The following is a 21,021-nucleotide window of genomic DNA, read 5'->3' as shown; positions in this document are numbered from 1 at the left end:
CTAGCCTTTATATAGGAAATAATTGAGTCATCCCATTACGACTAGAATTTTAATTATGGTTTATTTTCGGCCCACATACTTTAAATTACCACATCAAATTAATTACAACCCGAAAGGTGTAAAAGGCACAATTGATCACTTAATAAATTTGGCCCAAACACAAATATCATTATGAGTCATACATCTAACCCGTAAAATTCCATTACTTCTAGTCAAACCCTTCCTTGTAGACTTAGTTAACTTTCCTCTTATACAATCTATACAGGTGTCAAAATCGGAGAAGTTTAAGGAGGGAAGTATCTCATCTTTTACTTATCTTTCCATTCTATCCTTAGAGATATGACCCAAACACTTATGCCACAACATAGAAGATGATTCACGAATTAAAGTTCTTTTCTTTGATACATTGGTAACACATGAGATATCACCAAAAGAAGTCAAAGATAATTTATATAAACCATCACATAAAATGTCATTCCCAATCAAATGAGAATCATTAAATAACTTAACCATTGCATTACCAAAATTAAATGTAAACCACAAGCATCAAGTTTCGATATAGAAATTAAATTTCGTCTCATCTGCGGTACATAAATTGTATTTTCCAAAACAAGATAAAAACCAGACTCTAAAGTTAACTTCACTATTCCTATGAATTCAACCTTCACTTGAAATCCATTTGCAATGCTCAAACTTATTTCATTCTCACTTGGCCTCCGTTTGCTTATGAACCCCTGCAAGGAATTCGCAATATGAATACTAGCTCCCGAGTCTAACCACCAATAATTCAAAAGCACATATACTAAAGAAGACTCGAAACAAACTAAGGCCAAGGGAATACCTGGAGAACTCTTCTTCTTTTCCAACCAAGTCTTGAACTTAAAACAGTCTTTCTGCCAGTAACCGTTCTTTTTAGAGAACTTGCATTGATCATTTTTCTTTATAACTCCTTTGGGACCACTAAAATTTTTATTCTGCTGACTTCGGTAGGACTTATTATCCTTACAAAACTTAGGTTTATGATTATGAAAAGACCCCTTATTCTATGATGGTAGAAAAGCTAATTGCACAGTTTCAACAGTTTCACGGCGCATCCTATACTCCTCTTGGGCACATACTGCTATGAGGTCATTCAAATTTCATTTATCCCGCTGAGCATTATAAGTAATTTTAAGCTGATTAAATTTGCTAGGAAGGCTATTCAAAACATGATAGATCAGGAAAGGCTCCGCAATGGGAATGTCAAGAGCCTTTAGCTTAGATGATATATTTATCATTTTCATGACATGCTCCCTGACACCACTTGTGTCATCATATCTCATGCTCATCAATTTATCCATTAGATCCCCAGTTTTGGCTTTATCAAACTCAACAAAATTTTCTCCTATGGTATCCATAAAATTTTTGGTATTTTCATTATCAGGGATGGCACCTAGAATGGAATCAGATATTGATCGCTTAATGATTTTCAAATAGAGTTTGTTAGCCCTTTCCCACTTTTCATGCTCAGCTACATATTTAGCAGTACTCTTATCTGTGGGTTTTTCAAGCTTTTTCTCCATTGTAAAATCCAAGTCCAAAAGACCAAGTGCTATTTCTACGTCTCATTTCCATCTCACATAATTATTTCCAGTCAAAATTTCAATAGCAGACAATTGATTTGAAAGAAATGGGGCATTATAAACTGTGAAAGCATAAAATAAATCACTTAATATCATCCAAACGTAATGCATGCAATCAAATGGATGATGTAATATCCAACTAATTAATATGGGCTATTAATCAGATAATCCGTAATTTGAATCGAAACATATGAATTTCATTACGGTAAGAGCCTAGATGTATCATTGTAAAGTCATCTTTGGGCCGACAATACAACATGTTATAAGGTACTCTTAAAATATATTATGTAGCTAGTTAACAAAATTACATTGGTTTTCAAAATTCCAACACCTTTGGGCAGAAGGAAATTTCTAAACAAAAATAAGCTCGTTAACGGACTTATGCTATTTTTCAAAAATATCACATATAACAACACCTTTGGCCAAGATTAGGGTTGGCAACGGTTTAGTTATGGGTCGGTTCGGCCAAAACCATAACCACACCACTAATTTTCTTACCATACCATAACCGCACCATAACCACGTAAATCGGTTCAGTTCGTATCTCGGTTCGGTTCGGTTCGGTTAATAACCACGAAAATAAATTATTTTTTATAAGTTCATCCGTCAAATTGATATAAAACAATTTATGAAAAAAGTCAATGAAAACAAAATCACAATATTCCAAACGAAAATGCAAACATTATCCCAATTTTCAATTGTAAAATACAAATTTAATAAACAATATTATAAATATAACAATACTAAACTTTTCATTCATTCTTAATTGTTGTGCATCGAACTTACTTGATTCATTCTTCCACACAAGTCTTACTAGCATAGATCAACACTCAAAGTTGATTCATATATAGTAAATAAGAAATATAAGTAGAGAATACAACGATACTACTTCTTTCAGAATGGTGTTAACTAAGATTTAAATAAAAAAATGTACCTCTTCGTCAGCTTCTTTCTCGCTAAACGTTGCACAAGCTTTAAAGTATGATGAAGAAATAGAATTTTCTACATATAATAGAAAAAAATTAACAATAAAAGGAGTCGTGTGTGAGTTTGTGGTTTGTAGAGAGTATGGTTTGCATTTATATACTGTCATACTAATACTATTATTATGGCCTAATGATAAGTGGGTTGACCGGCTGAGTCAGGTAGATGTAATGGGGGGGATTTTGTTTTGGGCTAGATAGAAAAGTAGTGTAAAGCCCAATAATCAATTCAATTATTTTTATTATTTTTTTTTAGCAAGTAATCGGTTCGGTTTCGGTTCGATGACGTAAATACCACACCCGCACTGCCACGAACCGGTTCATTAAAATAAAAATCATATCCACCCCATTGCACCATCGGTTCGATTTTTTTCGCTCCATTCGATTCAGTTAACCTCGATTTTCGATTTTGACTTTCAAAATATTTCTCTTTGTGGGAAAAATAAGGATCGTCTCAAATTCCATAAAAATTCAATCACATAACAATAATTACGCAACAAATCATAATTATTAATTGATGAAAGACAAAAATTCATATGTGATTGAGAGACGAAATTGACAACAAAATTTCAAAAAATGAAATTTAAATGCATAAATAATGGCAATATTTAAATACATATACAATTTAATGAAAAATATAAAAGTCGTCCATCAAATTATTATTATTATTTTTTAATATATTTTAATCGGGTCAATTATCAATTAAAGTTTTAATTTGATCAAAAATAAAATTTTAGGGTCAAAAGTTTAGAAGTTCAAATTTAAGAGCCCCTTATTGAAAATTACATTTTAATACTAAACACAAATTAAAATCACGTCCTTCATATTTAAAATTGCATGGAAGGTCCTTATTTAAGTAATTACAATATGACCCCCAATTGATAATTGCAAACAGGGGTTTGAAGATTGGTTATTTACGACAAAAACCCCCGCCTACCTTTGGCCGATTTTCCCACATAAACTGAAATTTCTTTTTTTTCTTGCACTGGCGCCGCTCAAGCCGACGGTGCCTGTCGGCGCTTAAACCATGTGGTAGCAACATGCTGCCACCAATCAACTTATGTAAAAATTCCACCCCCCCCCCCTTTTTATTTTGCACGGTCATACTATAAATTAATTAAGCAGATTCACACATTATATATATTTCTCGCATCTGAGATGATTTCCTCAAGAAAATCAATCCTACATATTTATCAAGCAGGTAACAGACTCCATAATTGAAAACCACGTTTTCTTATGTGCATATCTGTATATGTGTGTATGTGTGTGTTTGTGTGTGTGTGTGTATAAAATCTCAAATTGTTAGAAAAATAACAAATATAAAAAGTCAACTTTTTGATTATTCAGGCAGAAAACGAGAAAACATATTGTTTTATTAGGGATTCTAATCTCAGCACGAAGGCTCTGATACCAATTGTTAAATTTTAATTGTAATCATGCTAAGAATATAGAATCACCATATAATAAATTAATAAAAAACGAATTCATACCTACGGAAACCATTGTTAATATGAATAATAGTTATAATAGTAATCAAGATCTTCCCCTCTTTGCTCCTCACAAAAGTATTAGCTATTAATGGGGCAAGCCAATAAAACATATGGAGAGTAGAGGGGACCTAGCATTTATATAGAAAATAATTGAACCGTCCCATTATGACTAGAATTCTAATTAGAGTTTATTTCCGATTCACATACTTTAATTACCACATCGAATTAATTACAACTCGAAATGTGTAAAAGTCCCAATTGATCACTTAATAAATTTGGTCCAAATACAAATATCATTATGAGTCATACATCTAACCCGTAAAATTTGCAATCGAATGTGAAGCCCACATATGGAATTATTAATTATTCCAACATTTTTTTGCAACATTCATTTAGTGTTGCAAAAATATTCACTTGCAACGTTAGTTGCATGTTGTAAAATCTCCTAGAGAAATTTTCTTTCACAACCCATCAAGTAGATACAACCAGATCCAATTAATTTAGTTCACCAATTTTCCCAGCCCACCTTATATAGCCCAAGAGGATCCAACCCGACCCAAAAGAAAAACCCATCAAAATCAGGTTTAAGACATTTGCCCTTTTCTTTCTTCTCTACGTTGTATGGGCACTATTCGGTTGAGCGGTGACAACAGTATGTGGATGAGGTGACAATATCTGATAACCGCTATTGTCTCGACTTCTCACTTCTCTCTCATTACTACCTCTATTACAATACTCACTTCCATATCCTTCCCTTTCCCTTCTACAATAAAGCCACCACCACAAATCACTCTCTATTCCAAAAATCAAAGAAATGGCCATCGTCGCCACTTCCTTCGCCGTCTGATTTGTATTACAATCATCCTACGTTCATAGCGCCGTGATAAAATATTTTTGGCTCATTTTTAAATATTTTAAACAATTATTTTGTGAGTAATAATAAAATAACTATCACGAAAAAACTGCACATCATGAGACTTTAATTGAAAAATTCAACCTTACGACATATGCTCTACTTTCAAAATACTTTTCATTTAATATGGTATTTGTCTAAAAACCTATGTATTATCCGACATTGGTCCATTTCAAGTTTGCCCTCGTCTTATTTGTCCCAATGCGCATGAAACATGCACATTTCGATTTATATTCCCTGTTCTATAAAGAAAATAACTTAAAGCTGCGAGTTCAGATACAACATTCTAATATATTTCATCGACAATTAAATTCAATAGTAGTAAATGGAGGTAGTTCTCGCATCAACAGGGGGCGGAGCCACATAGAGTCCAGCGCAGGCGCCTGCCCGCGCTGGACTTTGGGGTTGACACAGAAAATTCCATTATGCCTGCACTGGTGATAGGACCAAGACGAAAGAATTTACAGTAGCAGGCAGCGGCCATTGATAAGAAACTTGACGGCAGTTGAAAAGTGTTGAGTTTGGAAGATGAAGGAGAGTGGATTGGGCATTTTCTTAATTATGGGCCATTTCTTTTGCAGTGTTGGACCTCTTGTTTTAGAAAAATTAGTTGGCCCAGATCTTGGTTTAATAGTACATATTGTATTCTTTTACAATTGGCATTTCAAATAACAAAGGAAGAAAGCTGGAAGTTGGAAGCCGGCAAACACCTTCTGCTGCGCCGCTCGTTGACCAGCTGTCGTGCCGGTTGCCCACGACCAAGACCATCATGTCGCCTCTCCATGACTTGTGAGCCTCCTGTGAGTCCAGTGACTCCATTCTCTGCCTCTCGTCCTTTTTCTTGCTTATTTTTTGGTTTTTATTTTTTAGACTTTAGTTCATTGATTTATCATTTATGAGTTATTATTTATGTTTTATGAGTTTATGATTGTGATTGTTGAGGTTTATGATTTATGCAAATTGGGAATTTTGTGAATTTGAGAATATGTGATAATACGTGGTTGTGGATTGTGATTTATTTGTGAGAGATGAAAAGGATATATATTGAAAAAATTTTGATTTGTGATAAATATTAAGAAATTGTCGAACCCTTTCATAAACTAATTTTGACAAAAAAAAAATTACTGTAGCTATGCCTGCGCTGAACAAAATCTCTGGCTCCGCCCCTGCGCATCAATAGTGAATCATTATAAATTGCATATTTTTTTATTTTTTATTTAACTTGTTTCTATTTTACTTCGCTTATCAAATTAACAAACTTAGTAGTAAAATTTTCTTTAAATTATTGGGACCATTTTACAAACAAAGAATTAATATTTCATAATTTAATCTCGAATTAGTAATTGAATTTTTCAGATTCAAGATCAATTTGTTCATACTTAATGGAATGCAATTAGATCAAGTGACAGAAAATAATTAAAAAAAAATGTTCAATTGTCTGAAGCTAATCAGATAGTAATAAAAATTACAATCTTGCTAGTGGTACGTAAGAGTGTACCCAATGGACACTCGGCGCCTCGGCATTGGTCGAGGCGCCTGCCATGTCGGGGCCCACAGGCGCCTCGGCCAATACCAAGGTGCCGGGTGTACATTAGGTACACCCTTAGGTACACGGTTGTGTACCTTTAGCATAATTCTAAAAATTATTAGTTGACTTATTTGTTAATAGATATTCTTAGAAAATCGTGAATTTATCTCTCCCGTAAGTGGAAAATCAAATAAAAGATATCAAAGTTAAAATTTGAGTCTTTTTCTTTCTTTTAATCTTCCTTTCTTAAGTAAGTTTAAGTTAAGCAACAAGAAAAACTCTGAAATTCTTAACACTTTAGAACCTACAAGGATTAATGTAACACGCTCCACGATTTACTTTTTTCTGAATACTAGCTTAAACATCCATACATTCGAATTAACATCAACACGAATTTTGCTTGTCTTGCCGCTAAAAAATCTACACACCATACCAACTAACCTAGTCCATGGTTGGTCGAGCTCGATGACCTTTTCCCTCTCTCCGGTTACCCCCCTCCTAACTTCTCTTTTTGCCAGCAGACAGCCCACCCGGTTGCTTGTCGACCATAATTATCAAGTTGTTTGCATTTGCAAGATCATTAGATTAATTAATCCATCGTTTATTTGTAAGAAAACCCAAACTCTCCCATCGGGCCACCAACCGAACCGGAATCGTTTAGAACCGGTCGGTTCTTCTAAAAAATAATTTGATTTTAAGACAAATTTTTAAGAACCGATCGGAACCGGTCCAGTTCTCGGTTCTAGTATGGAAACCGTGGGAATCAGACGGTTCTCATTGGATTTTTTTTTTGGGTAAAATATATGACTCAATCTCCAACACTTTTTTCAAAAATAATCGAGTTCCTTCTTAATTGTAGACTCTAGTACTTTCCTTCTTCTCTTTGATTCTTTCTTTATCTCTTCTTATAATTTTTTGATTAATTGATTTTCAAGCCAAATTAGAATATTGGATAAATCTATACCTAAATACATTTATTTAGAGTATATAATTTAATTTATAAGATGCGAAATTTTTATTTTGTTTTCACTTTGATTACATGATTTTTATTTTGTTTTTACTTTGTAAATCTATACCTAAATAAATTTTTAAATAATATGTTCGGTTCTTTTATATTTTGTTAAAAGTATCACGTTAGTACCATTTTTAAAGTTTTTATTAGTGAAAATTTTACTTTGACATTTTCAATATAAAGAACCGGACCAGACCGAATCAGAACCGATTGGGTCGGTTCCGGTTCAGTTCCACAGTTAACTATGGAACCAACGGTTCTATTTCTAAAATTCTCATTGGTATTCGGTTCGGGAACCGGACCAAACCGGACTGCGCCCACTCCTATCCAAAATGAACCCCACATTACATTTGGCTACTTGTCCCCTAAATGTTCAAGATCCTGCAACACATGTCCCTCTATCTTCTTTATATATTTTGTTACGTATCCTTCATAGATGTCTATGTACTATTGTCATTATAAAGATTAATTTCAATTACACGTTCTTAATTACTTTCATACGTTGTTCGTTATATATAGATGTATATAAATTATTCACATCAGAATTCTAATTCTCACTTCGAAGGCAGAAAGTGAAGTGAGCCTCGCCTTTCTTTGCAGGTAGTATAGCTGTGAACCATTGCCAGGGATGAAATATTGGTGGCCACATGAACAAATCTTGACCTCATTAAAAAGATGTTCAATCATTAGAATAAGTAATTTAACCATACAACATCATTATGGGATGATGTTTCGGAAAAAATGCAGTTGTGGTTTCAAACTTATACAAAAAGTGCAAATAGGTCCAGGGTCTTATTCTTGCCGCTAGCGGTAGACAAAATGATCTGATTAAACCAAAACTAAATCAAATCAAGCGGTTTGGTTTGGTTCTATCAAAGAAATAATGATTTTGGTTATAAGAAATGGACTTATTCTTTAGTGAATCATACCAAAAAATTCAATTTTAAAAATTATAAGGGTGAATGTATGATATGTTTTAAGTACAGATTACTAACTTATGGATATGATGATAGATTTCAATTTGCATTTATCATTTGATAACTTAATCAATGGAACCTAAACCTAATTAAATCAAACCAGAACCGAATGGTTCAACTCCATATCTTAAAAAAATAATTGTTTTCATTATGAAAAAATATCATTGGTTTATGGTTCAATTCCATTCAATTCGATTTAATTCTCTTGGAAACAAAATCAAAATGAACAATGCCCATGCCTACTTGCCACCTTCATCCATGATCGTAGTCTAAAATTTCGTTAGTAACACACATGAAAGGCACTTGTCCAAATTTTAGAAGAGAGGTGTATCCACCCTTTTTCCCACTTAAAAATAGATTAACGAATTGAACTAGATCCATGATTTGATTATTTAGCATAATTATAACTACTTATCAAGTCGACACGATAAAAATAGAACTATTCATTGGTTATAAAAAGAATTTAAGATATTATATACCTTTTTTATTTATAGTTTTTATGAGTATTATAACATAATTATTAAACTTAACAAATTCAAATTATAACAATGCAAGGCTTCTTTAATTTTTTGAGGTATCCAAACTGAGATACCGTCATTTTTAGGCGGTCACTACCGTATGACTGATTTGTTCTGAGATAGAGACGTTGACATAAAATGACACATGGCGATTATCTCAAAAACTCTCGGCTACTAGAAGGTTTACGTGGCACACTAAACACTATCATTATTCGAGAGAGATATCTAAAATAAGCGTCAAAACTATAATGTTTTTTCCGTATACTTTATATATTTTGTAGGTCAACGTGTCGTAAAGCTACACACCTCTTACGTTACAATTCCATTGCCCGATGTCAAGTTATTTATCAGAAATTACTTCATTGCACTAATTTTACTCTTTTGTTCACAGAATCAACCGGTAACGTTTCTGTATTTTAAATTCTTAATCACTTTTTTCAGTCAAACATTTATTATCCACATCGAAAGTCAACAGGACAAAATTGCCTTTTACACTTACAGAAAAATAATTAAACTGTGTGTGAAAGCCTTTCCTCTGGTCCTGTATACTTTCATTATTTACATAATCTGATTTACTTAATAACCGCTAAACCAATTTATAAAAGGGAAATTGAGTGTCTTTTCTATTCGAGTTTTTCTTTGGACAAAGACAATTCTTGTTAAGAAGAAATTAGTCTGAAAGGGTCAGAAAAAGGTCCATTCTTGATAGCTCTGTGTTTTCTTCAGGTACTAAACTCGCCTGCCTTAAATCTTTTTGGCTGTTCATTTGCCAATGATTGAATTTGAACTTGGGTTGTAGTTATTTTTCTTTCTGTCTTCTTGTTTGCTAATTATGTTACGTGAGAAAATTAGATTTTCTGGAGATCATCAATGGTTTTTCCCCCCTCCCAATTTAAGTTCATCCCCTCTTGTTATAGTCATGATTCAGTCTACATGTGTGTGTCTATCTGTCTATATCTCTGTGCGTACATATGGAGTATTGGTTTTCTCAATCTTGATGGGTTTCAGAATTTAATGAACGGTGTTGTTCTTATCTGTTTATCAACTTTAAATGATAATCGTCTACCTTGTTTGGCTCGGCCATGCAAAAAGGTTTTTGATGTGGGTAAATTTTTAAGAATGGGAAATTCTGATTGAGTGACTGATTGCTTTCTGTGGCTCTACAGGTTGATGTGATGATATTTTATTGAATTTAAATACTTAGGTTTTACTTCTTGATGGATTTTGGAAATATTTTTATATCATTAATTGTTTGTAAACAGTTTATGATGTATTCATGGCCATTCACCGCTTTGATGACTGTTTTTCTTCTTGAAATTTTAACTTTTCTGACCGGGAGAGGGAAAGTATGAACAGCGGGGAATTTGTGGGAAAATAATTTGCCTTTGTATTTTTGCTTTGTGTTTGAGTTATCTTTATGTAATCTTGTGAACTTGTGTAGTAAAGATTCGACTCAACGGCTTGCTTGTTGAATCTAAAAGATAGTAACTAGGTGGAAATGGGGGTGGGAGAAAGAGAGAAGATAACCTCTTACGTTTTATCCTTTAGGTTACGCTGATAGCGATAAAGAATCTAATCATTAACGGGTTTGATAGGCGTTGGATGCATTTATTCTATGAGTTTTAATTCCGTATCTGTGAAAATTAATGAGATTAAGGAAACTTCCACCAACACCAAAGTGAACCACATTTATTGTTGGTGATTTTTCTTGCTTATATCATTATGTCGATATTTACTTGAATTTGAAGTGTTATGGTTCTGTTGATTCAGGTTCACAGTTTATGTATTCAAATCTTACTTTCGTATTTGATCTGATTTTTAGTTGATAGCATTTACAGAGGCTGAGAATTCTCATGAGTGGGTTTGATGACTATGTGGCTATCATGGGAGATTGGACTTCCCCAATCACTAGTCCAAAAACTTTTTTCACATCAATGTATAACTTTGACCCTTTGGCAATATCAACTGCTGAGTCTGATAGTCATAATAGAAGTCAGACCCCTTTTACAGGGCCTGAAATGCAGGTGGCTTCAAGAAATATAGATGTAAAGGATAAGACGCTAAATAGTGTTGAGGGTGATGAGACGAGCAAATCAAATGCACCATCTGAGCCAAATATGAGCTCTCAAGGAAGTCTTATGGAGAGGATGATAGCTAGAGCTGGTTTCAATGCCCCAAGGTTGAATATAGAAAACATCAGATCGCCTGATCAGAATCCAGAAGTTCAGTCTCCTTATTTGACAATTCCTCCTGGTCTTAGCCCTGCAGCTCTGCTCGATTCTCCTCTTTTCGTCTCTAATTCACAGGTAAGCATGGAGATTATTAAGTTCTTTTTCACTCTTGATGATTGGTTTGGTAAGGTGGACTTTATTCGGTTAGACCGTGTTAGAGAAGAAAAATAACTAAACATATACCATAAGGGATTTGCCTTTCTATTCCTATGGTTTGGATAAAAAACAATTCTTTAATGAGTTAACGGACGAATCGAAAAAGTAATCTTTATTGGTTCTACCTCTTGTTCTTTATGTAGAGAATGAAATTTTTTCTCGAAGGATCAGAAAAATTGAGTCCGGGTCTCCCATGGAATGATTTGGAAGATCAAAAACCAAAACTTGTAGTATTTGCTAGCAACAACATGGCAGTCAATCAATAAATCTGACTCAAATCTAATATTGTACCGATAGGTTCCAGCCTAATAAATGTATCAACAATTCTGAAATGAAAAGAAAGGAGCGAAAATGTTGAATTGAATTGATTGAAATTCAAGGCAGTGAATATGAGGATAAACAGCCTGTCAAGAGGGCTGTTGCTCTCTACGATTTCTTCCTTTCCACACTCAAAATTAAGCATGATATCACCTTCCAAAATATTTCTATTTATAGACCCCTGTAACAGAATTTTGCTTACTCACCCTACCCAAATAACCGAATTTGTTACTGCCTCCCCCCATCCCCACTCTTGTTTCTTCCAGAATTAGTATCTGATTGGGGGTTTATTAATTACACCCCCCGGAATAAAGCACTTATTCCCATTCCTAAAATTTAAAGTGCTATGTAAAATGTGTATAAGGATAAGTATACATATATATACTTTTAATGATTCATAACCTTGAGATAGAAAGGTATGAGATCACCTATATAAGTGTGAAATGGGGCCGTTTCTACGAGAATTCGAGGCTTAATTCTCTTAGAGCACTTATGAAACCAAGAGTTGTCCAGGGCCAAAATGGACTCAACCATGAGAACCGAATAGGTTAGATGAGTCATGGTGTTGGTACAGTTGTTTGGTTTTACACGAACGGCTGGATGGTTCAAGACATCGCGTTCACCAACTAGCCTAGTAAATCCGATTGTATTCAACTAAAGAAGGTTCAAGGCCACAAGCTACCTATCTTGATGCTACGACTTGTCGTGTGTACTCCGTTTGTTAGAGTCTGCATTTCATTTTCATTGCATTCGCTTTGTGTTGCGCATATCGAGGAATTTCCATTCATGTGGGGGATTGTTGGATATTGGTTAAATAAATTAAGAATTGAAAAATCGATTAAAGTTCGCATCGACTTCGGCCAAATACTCAAAAGCTTGACTCAATCCGTTTAAGCAAAATTGTTTGCCACTTCGCCGCTTCGGGGCGCACAAACGGGGATCGACCTGCCCGGTCAGGTCGCGGGGGTCGAGGGGGCAGCGCCCCTCATGGGGGGTTGGGGCAACGCCCCCGAAAGAGAATTTTGATTTCTTTGCATGTATTGAAGAGTATATTTGGCATTTCGAAAACCAATATCGAATGAATGAGAAATTACGAAAAAGGACGAAAATCAGTTAATAGACACCTTTTCATAAAGGTGCATTGTTTGGAAAGGGTGCATGGTTTAGCCTCAACCATTTCGTCCACACCCTTTCATGGTCTATAAATAGGACCCTTTGGGTGTCCTATTCCACACAATTTGATATGCAAAACATATCTCATCCTCTCTTCTATCCAAAATCAAAATCATCTCGTTTATTTTGATTTTCCTTCATTTCTTCTTGGAGTACATAAGCCTAAATTTGGTTCGTTGTACTTGTGTTTTGAAGTGCTACAAACACAAGTGTAGCCGTTGTATCTTGGGAGTCGATTGCCGAAATCCGTAGGCACCGTTGCGGGGCAAATTCGACTTAAGGACAAAGAGGCCAACTCTTGCCTCGACTTTGTCACCATCATTATACTTATTTCGACGTCACTATTCACAAAATTCATCCAACAAATTTAGCCCAAGGTAGAAATCGGTACCACTCCTTTGGTCGAACTGAAGCAAAACAGCGCAAATAGGTCTCAACTCCTCTATTTATTGCCTCCGTTTGGGGCTGATATGCTGAGCTAAACTTCAATTTGGTTCCTTGCAGGCGGAACAGTTCACACCAAAATTTACTCAAGAACACCTTATCCCTATCCGAGATGATCGAAAGTGGAATCTCAAACAAGGCTATCTTAAAGAAGAAAGAGGTGTGTCGAAGGAACCCAACCAAGCAGATCTCCACGGAGAGAACTGAGATTGCCATGCAACCAAACCATCTCTTTTCCCGAATACAGTTGCTACCGATGGTGCCGTGAAGGGATGCTTAAGACCAATGAAGTGCGCATATTTGCTTAAGCGGTCAACCACCAACAGAATTGAATCGAATCCCTTCGACTTTGGTAATCCTGCTATAAAGTCCATGGATATATCCTCCCACACCTAATTGGGTATAGGAAATGGTTGCAACAACCCGGCCGGTGCTAAAGTGGAATACTTATGTTGTTGACAGATCCCGCAAGCAGCTTCATAGGCCTTTACATCCTTTTTCATCCCAATCCAATGGAAGGTTGCTGCCACTCGCTTGTAAGTTTTAAGGAATCCCCCATGGCCTCCCACTTTATTGTCATGTCCGTCATGTAATGCTAGCAAGGTAAGAGGGGATCCCTTGGGGAGAGTGATTCTGTCTTTATATAGCAAGATCCTTTGAACAAGAGCATAACCTAGACAAGAAGACAGGTCAACTTGTAAGGCACAAATAATGCGGCCCAGATCATGATCTTCCTCCTCCACCTTTCTCACTTCGTCTAGCTGTATGTTGCAAGAAATGCTCGAAGCCATCAAGGTCGTAGCAGTCCCCTTTCTAGATAGATCATCCGCTGCCTTATTCTCCAACCCTAGCTTGTACTCAATTTCCAAGTCAAAATCCAACAATTTCGTAAGCCATTTTTGATAGTCCACATTCACCAAACGTTGTTTGAGAAGGAATTTACGCTCTAATGGTCTGTCCTAACCATAAATCACCTACCCAACAGATAATGTCGTCATTTTTGAAGTGCCAACACAATAGCCATGAGTTTTCTTTCATATACTGATTTGTTCTGGCTTCTCGGTGTAAAGATCTGACTGAAGTAAGCAATGGGCCTCTGATTCTGCATTAAAACAGCCCCCAAGCCTTGTCCCAACACATCTATCTCAATCACAAAGGGTTGCGAAAAATCTGGAAGTGCCAACACTGGTACTGTTGTCATTGCTTGCTTTAATTTTGTGAAAGTCGATTCTGCCTCTTTATTCCATCCAAAGTTGCATTTCTTCAATTGTTGAGTTGATGGCCATGCTATCTTTCCATAGGCTTCCAGAAAATGCCGAAAATACCCTGTCAAGCCAAGGAAACCTCGCAATTCCTTTAGGGACTTTGGCCGAGGCCAATCTTTCATTGCCGCCACTTTAGATGCATTCGCCACTATTCCCTTCTCCGATATCATATGCCCTAAGTATTCTATTTCTGACTGTCCAAATAAGCACTTCTTTTTGTTTGTGTAGAGTTGATTGTCCACCAAAATTTGTAGAACCCTTCGCAAATGGTCTCGGTGCTCCATCTTTGTGCGACTGTAGACTAGGATGTCATCAAAGAATACTAACACATATTTCCTCAGCTGCTCTTTGAAGATGGACTTCATCGGGGACTGAAAAGTGGCCAGTGCATTCGTCAACCCAAAGGGCATGATTAGAAATTCGTAATGTCCTTCATGGGTCCTAAAAGCGGTTTTCGGAACATCTTCTTCTCTTACTCGAATTTGGTGATATCCTGACTTAAGGTCAATTTTTGAGAATATTGAAGCCCCATTCAACTTGTCAAGTAACTTATCAATAACTGGAATGGGAAACTTGTTAGGGACTGTCACCTTGTTTAATTTTTGAGAATATTGAAGCCCCATTCAACTCGTCAAGTAACTCATCAATAACTGGAATGGGAAACTTGTTAGGGACTGTCACCTTGTTTAATGCTTGATAATCCACGCAAAATCTCCAGCTCCCATCCTTCTTTCAAACAAAAAGCACAGGGCTTGAAAAAAGGACTTGTGCTTCGCTGTATAATTCCTGCAGCTATAATTTCTCTTACCAACTGCTCGATTTCAGGAAGTGTGGGTACCTGTAAGGCCTCACACTTACTGGTGCAGTAACCGACTTCAAAATGATCGCGTGATCCTGATTTCGTTTGGGAGGGAGCTGAGTACTGTCTTTGAAGACTGCTTGGAACTCCTCGAGAACTTCTGCAATCATTGTCGGCGGCTGCAGTGGAGAACATTTAGGGCTAATAGTGATGGATTCCAATTCTAATAAGAGCCCCTCCCCTTGTTCTTTAAAGGCCTTCTACATTGTCTTCAACGAAACAGGAGTTTTATTGAGGCTGGGATCTCCTTGCAGCGTCTACCTTCGTTCTTGCCACATCGAACGTCTTTGTTAAAGTGTTCCAATCCACTTGCGTTTTTCCTAACTTTTCTAGCCATTGCATTCCTAGGATGACATCCGAGCTTCCCAACTCCAGAGGTAAGAAGTCCTCTTCCACCAAAAGCCCCGGCAGGTTCAGCGCCTCTCGACGACATACAGTTAAACGATTACCCATTATCACCCCGTAACTGGATGTACTGGACAAGGGTAACCCAAGTTGTTGGACCATCTTCGCCGAAACAAAATTGTGCAATGCACCACTATCCACAAGTACCACTACTTCCTTTTGACCAAGCGTTCCCTTCACCTTCATGGCACCAGGAGAGTTGAGGCCGACTACTAAGTTAATCGAAAGCTCCACAGATTGACCCAGACTCGTATTGCTTTCTCCGGCGTCATGCAGCTCGTTGTCGACCTCAATTCCACTAGCGCCCAGCTCGTCGGGGCGTTCTGCTTCCACCGAAACGTCGTTGTCCTCAACTTCTGTAAACTCTCCCTTTTGGCTTGAATTTTAGAATAGATGACGCGTTTGAAAGTTGAGAAATTTTTGGTGAAGGAATTGGGATGATGAGGAATGAGGCTTACAAGGACCGTAGCACGATTTTGGGTTAAAAGAGTTTTAGGGTGGATTGGGGCTGTCATATGGGATATTTTTGGGTTTAGTTGGGCTTGGGCTTTGTTGGGTAATCAAATTTCGATCCTCAATCATTTGGGTTGTCTCTATAATTTTCTTTAAGCCCATGGGTCTCAGTAATTGGACCTCTGCCTTGATACCTGGCTTAAGTCCATTGAGGAAAGTACACTCCATCACTTCCTCAGAGATCTCTGCCAATGACGAAGCAAGAGTCTCAAACCGACGACGGAATTCCCTTACTGTGGAGTCCTGCCGGAGAGATAGGAACTGGGCACACAATGATCCTTCCTGTGAGGGCCTGAATCGCCTTAGAAGCCGTATCTTCACGTCCTTCCAAGTTTTCATAGGTCTGCGTTTTTCTTCCCAATGGAACCACACTAGTGCCTCACCATCGAAACATACGGCAGCCGCTTCTGCCTTCTCTTCCTTCGACGAACAATTTATGCTAAAGTACCTCTCCACCCTAAATACCCAGCCATCCGGATCGACTCCTTCAAACACGGGCATATCCAGTCGCTGTATGTGGTTTTTCCCTCTCCATTCTCCCACCGTTTCTCCTCCATGGGATTGGCTAGCACTTGGTCGAAGTTGTGATGCAGCACCAATACGAAAATTAATAGAGAAAGAGAAAATCAATAAATCAGAAAAAGAAATCTAGGGAAGGGATGGTAGAAGAAGAAAACAAGGGGAAGGAGAATAAGGGGGAAGAGGGAATTTCACCACAAATCACCAAATATCCTTATTCAATAATTAACTGTTCATTACATGTCGAAAAAGATTTAAATAATAAATAAATAAAAATCTAAAGAGAGAGGGTCAAGCCATAATCCAACTAAAATAAACAAAATAACAGTTCAAATAAAATGAAATAAATAAACTGGATGTTACTAAAATAAATAAACAAAGTGGACGTCCTCATCAAGTTGGGTTAAATCTTGAATCAATAGACTCGGTGATTTCTTCGTGACCACCCCCTTCTCTTGTCTGTATTTTTGCATCAACGTGTCGTTCTTCTCCGATGTCCATGTCTGCATCAATTTGAGAAATTCCAGGCATGTCTGAAATTCATGCAGTCTGACGGGGAGATCACGATGATTGTTATCCACCCTTTGCTCTAATTCTCCAACTCTATCTGTAAGTGTCACGGTTGAGGTTGAGGATGAAGCTCTGATACCAGATTGATAGGTTCCAGCCTAATAAATGTATCGACAATTCTGAAATGAAAAGAAAGAAGGAGCGAAAATGTTGAATTGTATAAATTGAAATTCAAGACACAGTAAATATGAGGATAAACAGCCTGTCGAGAGGGCTGTTGCTCTCTACAATTTCTTCCTTTCCACACTCAAAATTAAGCATGATATCACCTTCCAAAATATTTCTATTTATAGACCCTTGTAATAGAATTTTGCTTACTCGGCCTATCCAACTAACCGCATTTGTTACTGCCTCCCCCCTTCCCCGCTCTTCTTGATTCTTCTAGAATAAGTATATTTGATTGGGAGTTTGTCATGTACCTATGGGGTACATAAGAAATGTATGAGATTTCCCTGTCAAAGCGTGCATCATTTTAGAATATCTAGACACAGTAGTTGTGGTGTGTGAGAAGTTCATATGGGTTGTAAGCTATCAAAAATGTACGTTGAGGAGAATGCAGAGCCTATCTTATATGATATCTTAGAGATTTACATTTCTGATAATTGAACCATGCTTGGTTTTTAACTCCTCTTTTTCCAATATGTACATAAAATGGTGATCCTCCTCAGGGGAAAGAAAATTTTGTGGTGCTTTTGTGCAGATTCTTCCATCTCCTACAACAGGAAAATTTTCTGTCTCCCCAAGTGGAAAAAATCAGAACTGGGCATTGATGACTGATGATCCTGACAAGTCCAAGGAGAATATTTCTGAAGATGCCAATGCCTCATCATTTGCATACCAACCTGTTACAGGGTCTGGTTCAGCTCTTGATTATGGTGCAGCTACCGAAGTAATTATACTCTCTCTCTCTCTCTCTCTCTCTCTCTCTCTCTCTCTCTCTCTCTCTCTGTGTGAAATGTGCCAGGCATGGCATTTATTTATTTGTGATAGATTGAAACTTAATAATTGCATACCAAAGTTGCCTGTAAGTAGAGATGTCAAATGGGCCAAGCGGCTCGTCGGTTCGGCCACTTGGCTCGTTAAAACTTGGCTTGTGAGCGGCTCGGACTCGTCATTTGACGAGCTCGAGCCGAGTAGGGAGCCCAATCCCATGAGCCGAACCTGCGCGGCTCGTCAAGCCCACGAGCGACTGGTGGGCCGTGTGCCCACGAGCCACTTCGTCAAAAAACGTGTAAATTTATGAAAGAAAAGTCAAAAAATCCAAAAAATAAAAAAATCACGAGCTCGTGGGCGTTGCGAACTTGGCTCGGCCCATTGCCATCACTACCTGTAAGTTATTTGAGTTTCTATATACCAGAATCTCTGCAAGTAAATTTCTCTGTTGCTTATTGCTTTCATTTGAACAGGCAAGTCCATGTCAACAGCCATTTCCTAGTAATGAAGTTTCTGCTCATTCCATAAACTGGCTTCAGCCTGAAAGTATGGAACCTCAGAATGTCCACTCTGGAAGCAACAGTACATTTTCTCCGCAGATAAATTTCTCTAAATTATCTGCTGAGAACATAGACAGCAGTCTCTCTTCAGATCCAAGGACTCGCAATCCTGTTGGCTTTGCAGAGCATTCTTCGCCTCTCTATGTACCACAGAAGGCAAATGCAGATCAAAGAAGCAGTGACCCTGCTGAAGATGGTTATAATTGGAGGAAATATGGGCAGAAACAAGTAAAAAGTGGCGAGTATCCTCGAAGTTATTTTAAGTGCACTCATTTGAATTGTTCTGTCAAGAAGAAAGTGGAGCGGTCTCACGAGGGTAATGTTATAGGGATAATATACAAGGGAGCTCACAACCACCCAAAACCTCCATCCAATATCAAATCAACACTTGGGTCCTCAAGTGCAATTGGCGACGCAACTGAGTCCCCCATGACTGTTGCTGAAGGTGATCAAATTTTGTCGACCGTGCTAAAATCAGGAGCCTCTGATTGGAGCCAGGACAATCTTGAGCCAAAATCATCAGCATCAGTGAGCAACGAATGCAGCAATGGAGATCTCTCTTTGCAGGCTCACAGTGGGACCCAGATTGAATCGGGTGAGGGTGTGGATGGGTCTTCTACTTTCTCAAATAATGAAAATGAGGTTGGAACTCATGACAGTGTGTCATTAGGCAATGATGTTGATGGAGATGAATTAGAATCAAAGAGAAGGTATTTTCTTGTTGAAACGATACATTGGGAATTGATGCAAAGATGGTTCCATAAATTTTTTGACATTTTTTGATATTCTAGGAGAATTAAGACTTCGGATATGAGCAGGGCAACCATTGGTATCAGGGAGCCTAAAGTTGTGGTGCAAACAATCAGCGAGGTGGACATCCTTGACGATGGGTATCGTTGGCGCAAATATGGACAGAAAGTTGTGAAAGGAAATCCAAATCCAAGGTTAGTCACTTTATTACTAATTTTAAAAAATGATTCTGACAGGAATTGACAATATATTGATGTCATCAAGTTGTTTCGGATTTCTGATGCAGAAGTTACTACAAATGCACAAGTCCAGGCTGCAACGTAAGGAAGCACGTCGAGAGGGCTTCACATGACCTGATGTCCGTGATAACCACGTATGAGGGAAAGCACAACCATGTTGTTCCTGAAGCTCGCAACAGCAGTCATTTTAATTATGGGACCCTAACTCCTGCTGCTGCTTCAAGTCTTTTTCAGAGGGCCGAGGCTTCTCAACTTCACAACAGCATGGCACGCTTCAAAAGGCCTTCTTCACTTGGCTTATTTGGTCTTCCAGGGAAATCAGAACTAAGGACAACTCCTGGTTTTGGTTTTGGAATGAATCAGCCAAACCTAGTCAATCTGCCAATGGCTGAACTGGTACCTAGCCAGGGCCAGTTACCTGTATTGCAGGTTCGTCCATATTTTGGAAAGTTGCACCCAACGAAAGACGCTGGTTTCGTGCTGCCAAAAGGAGAACCAAAACCAGGGAATGTGCCTGATTCTAAATCAGACGCCTCTAATAGCTCATCGGTTTACCGTCAGATTATGAGTCGATGGTCGTGTGGACCACCAAATATGTAACTTTTTAAAGTATTTGTCTAAACAGGTAGAGTAGAGTAGTGATACTGATTTATGTCTAAACAGGTATTTTAGTGGGACGTCTTATTGTTCACTCATAATTATAATTTCTATAAAGAACAACAGAATTTTAGTTTTATTGGATTTCGTTTGACTTCCCTTCCTCCAGGACTAAGTAGAATAATTTACCCTGGAGCAGAATTTCATTTTCTGTTCCTTTTCTCTTTGTACATTGCCAAAAAAAAAAAAGGGACATTGGTGGCTTTCTGGGATGTCTTCGCAGAGGAAATTTTTTGCTGATATCATTATGGAGATTCTTGTTCAGTAATCGTCACTCAACTCCATTCCTCAAGAATACAGAAGCTAGCACACCAAAATTTGAATAGTTTATTCTCAGATAAATTGATAACCTCATATATATATATATATATATATATTTTTTTTTT

The 21,021-nt window shown here is 37.3% G+C and overlaps 1 protein-coding gene across 1 annotated transcript; it reads left to right on the top strand.

Annotated features, from left to right (window-relative positions):
- Positions 1 to 10,834: 10,834 nt before the first annotated feature.
- LOC111395159 lies at positions 10,835 to 20,670 on the top strand. The gene is made up of 17 exons (XM_023021166.1): positions 10,835 to 11,440; positions 11,811 to 11,931; positions 13,426 to 13,624; positions 13,772 to 13,884; positions 14,127 to 14,219; positions 14,448 to 14,553; positions 14,667 to 14,809; positions 14,985 to 15,036; positions 15,302 to 15,490; positions 15,565 to 15,772; positions 15,865 to 15,974; positions 16,505 to 16,919; positions 17,958 to 18,035; positions 18,165 to 18,348; positions 18,854 to 19,699; positions 19,781 to 19,933; positions 20,026 to 20,670. Exons 1-17 carry the CDS (start codon positions 10,897 to 10,899, stop codon positions 20,576 to 20,578), a joined length of 4,107 nt encoding a protein of 1,368 aa, XP_022876934.1. The 5' UTR covers positions 10,835 to 10,896; the 3' UTR covers positions 20,579 to 20,670.
- Positions 20,671 to 21,021: the final 351 nt, after the last annotated feature.

The sequence above is a fragment of the Olea europaea genome, chromosome 6 (genome assembly GCF_002742605.1).
Source record: "Olea europaea var. sylvestris chromosome 6, O_europaea_v1, whole genome shotgun sequence".
NCBI classification, from domain to species: Eukaryota; Viridiplantae; Streptophyta; class Magnoliopsida; order Lamiales; family Oleaceae; genus Olea; species Olea europaea.
This window is presented reverse-complemented; position numbering and strand designations above follow the sequence as displayed.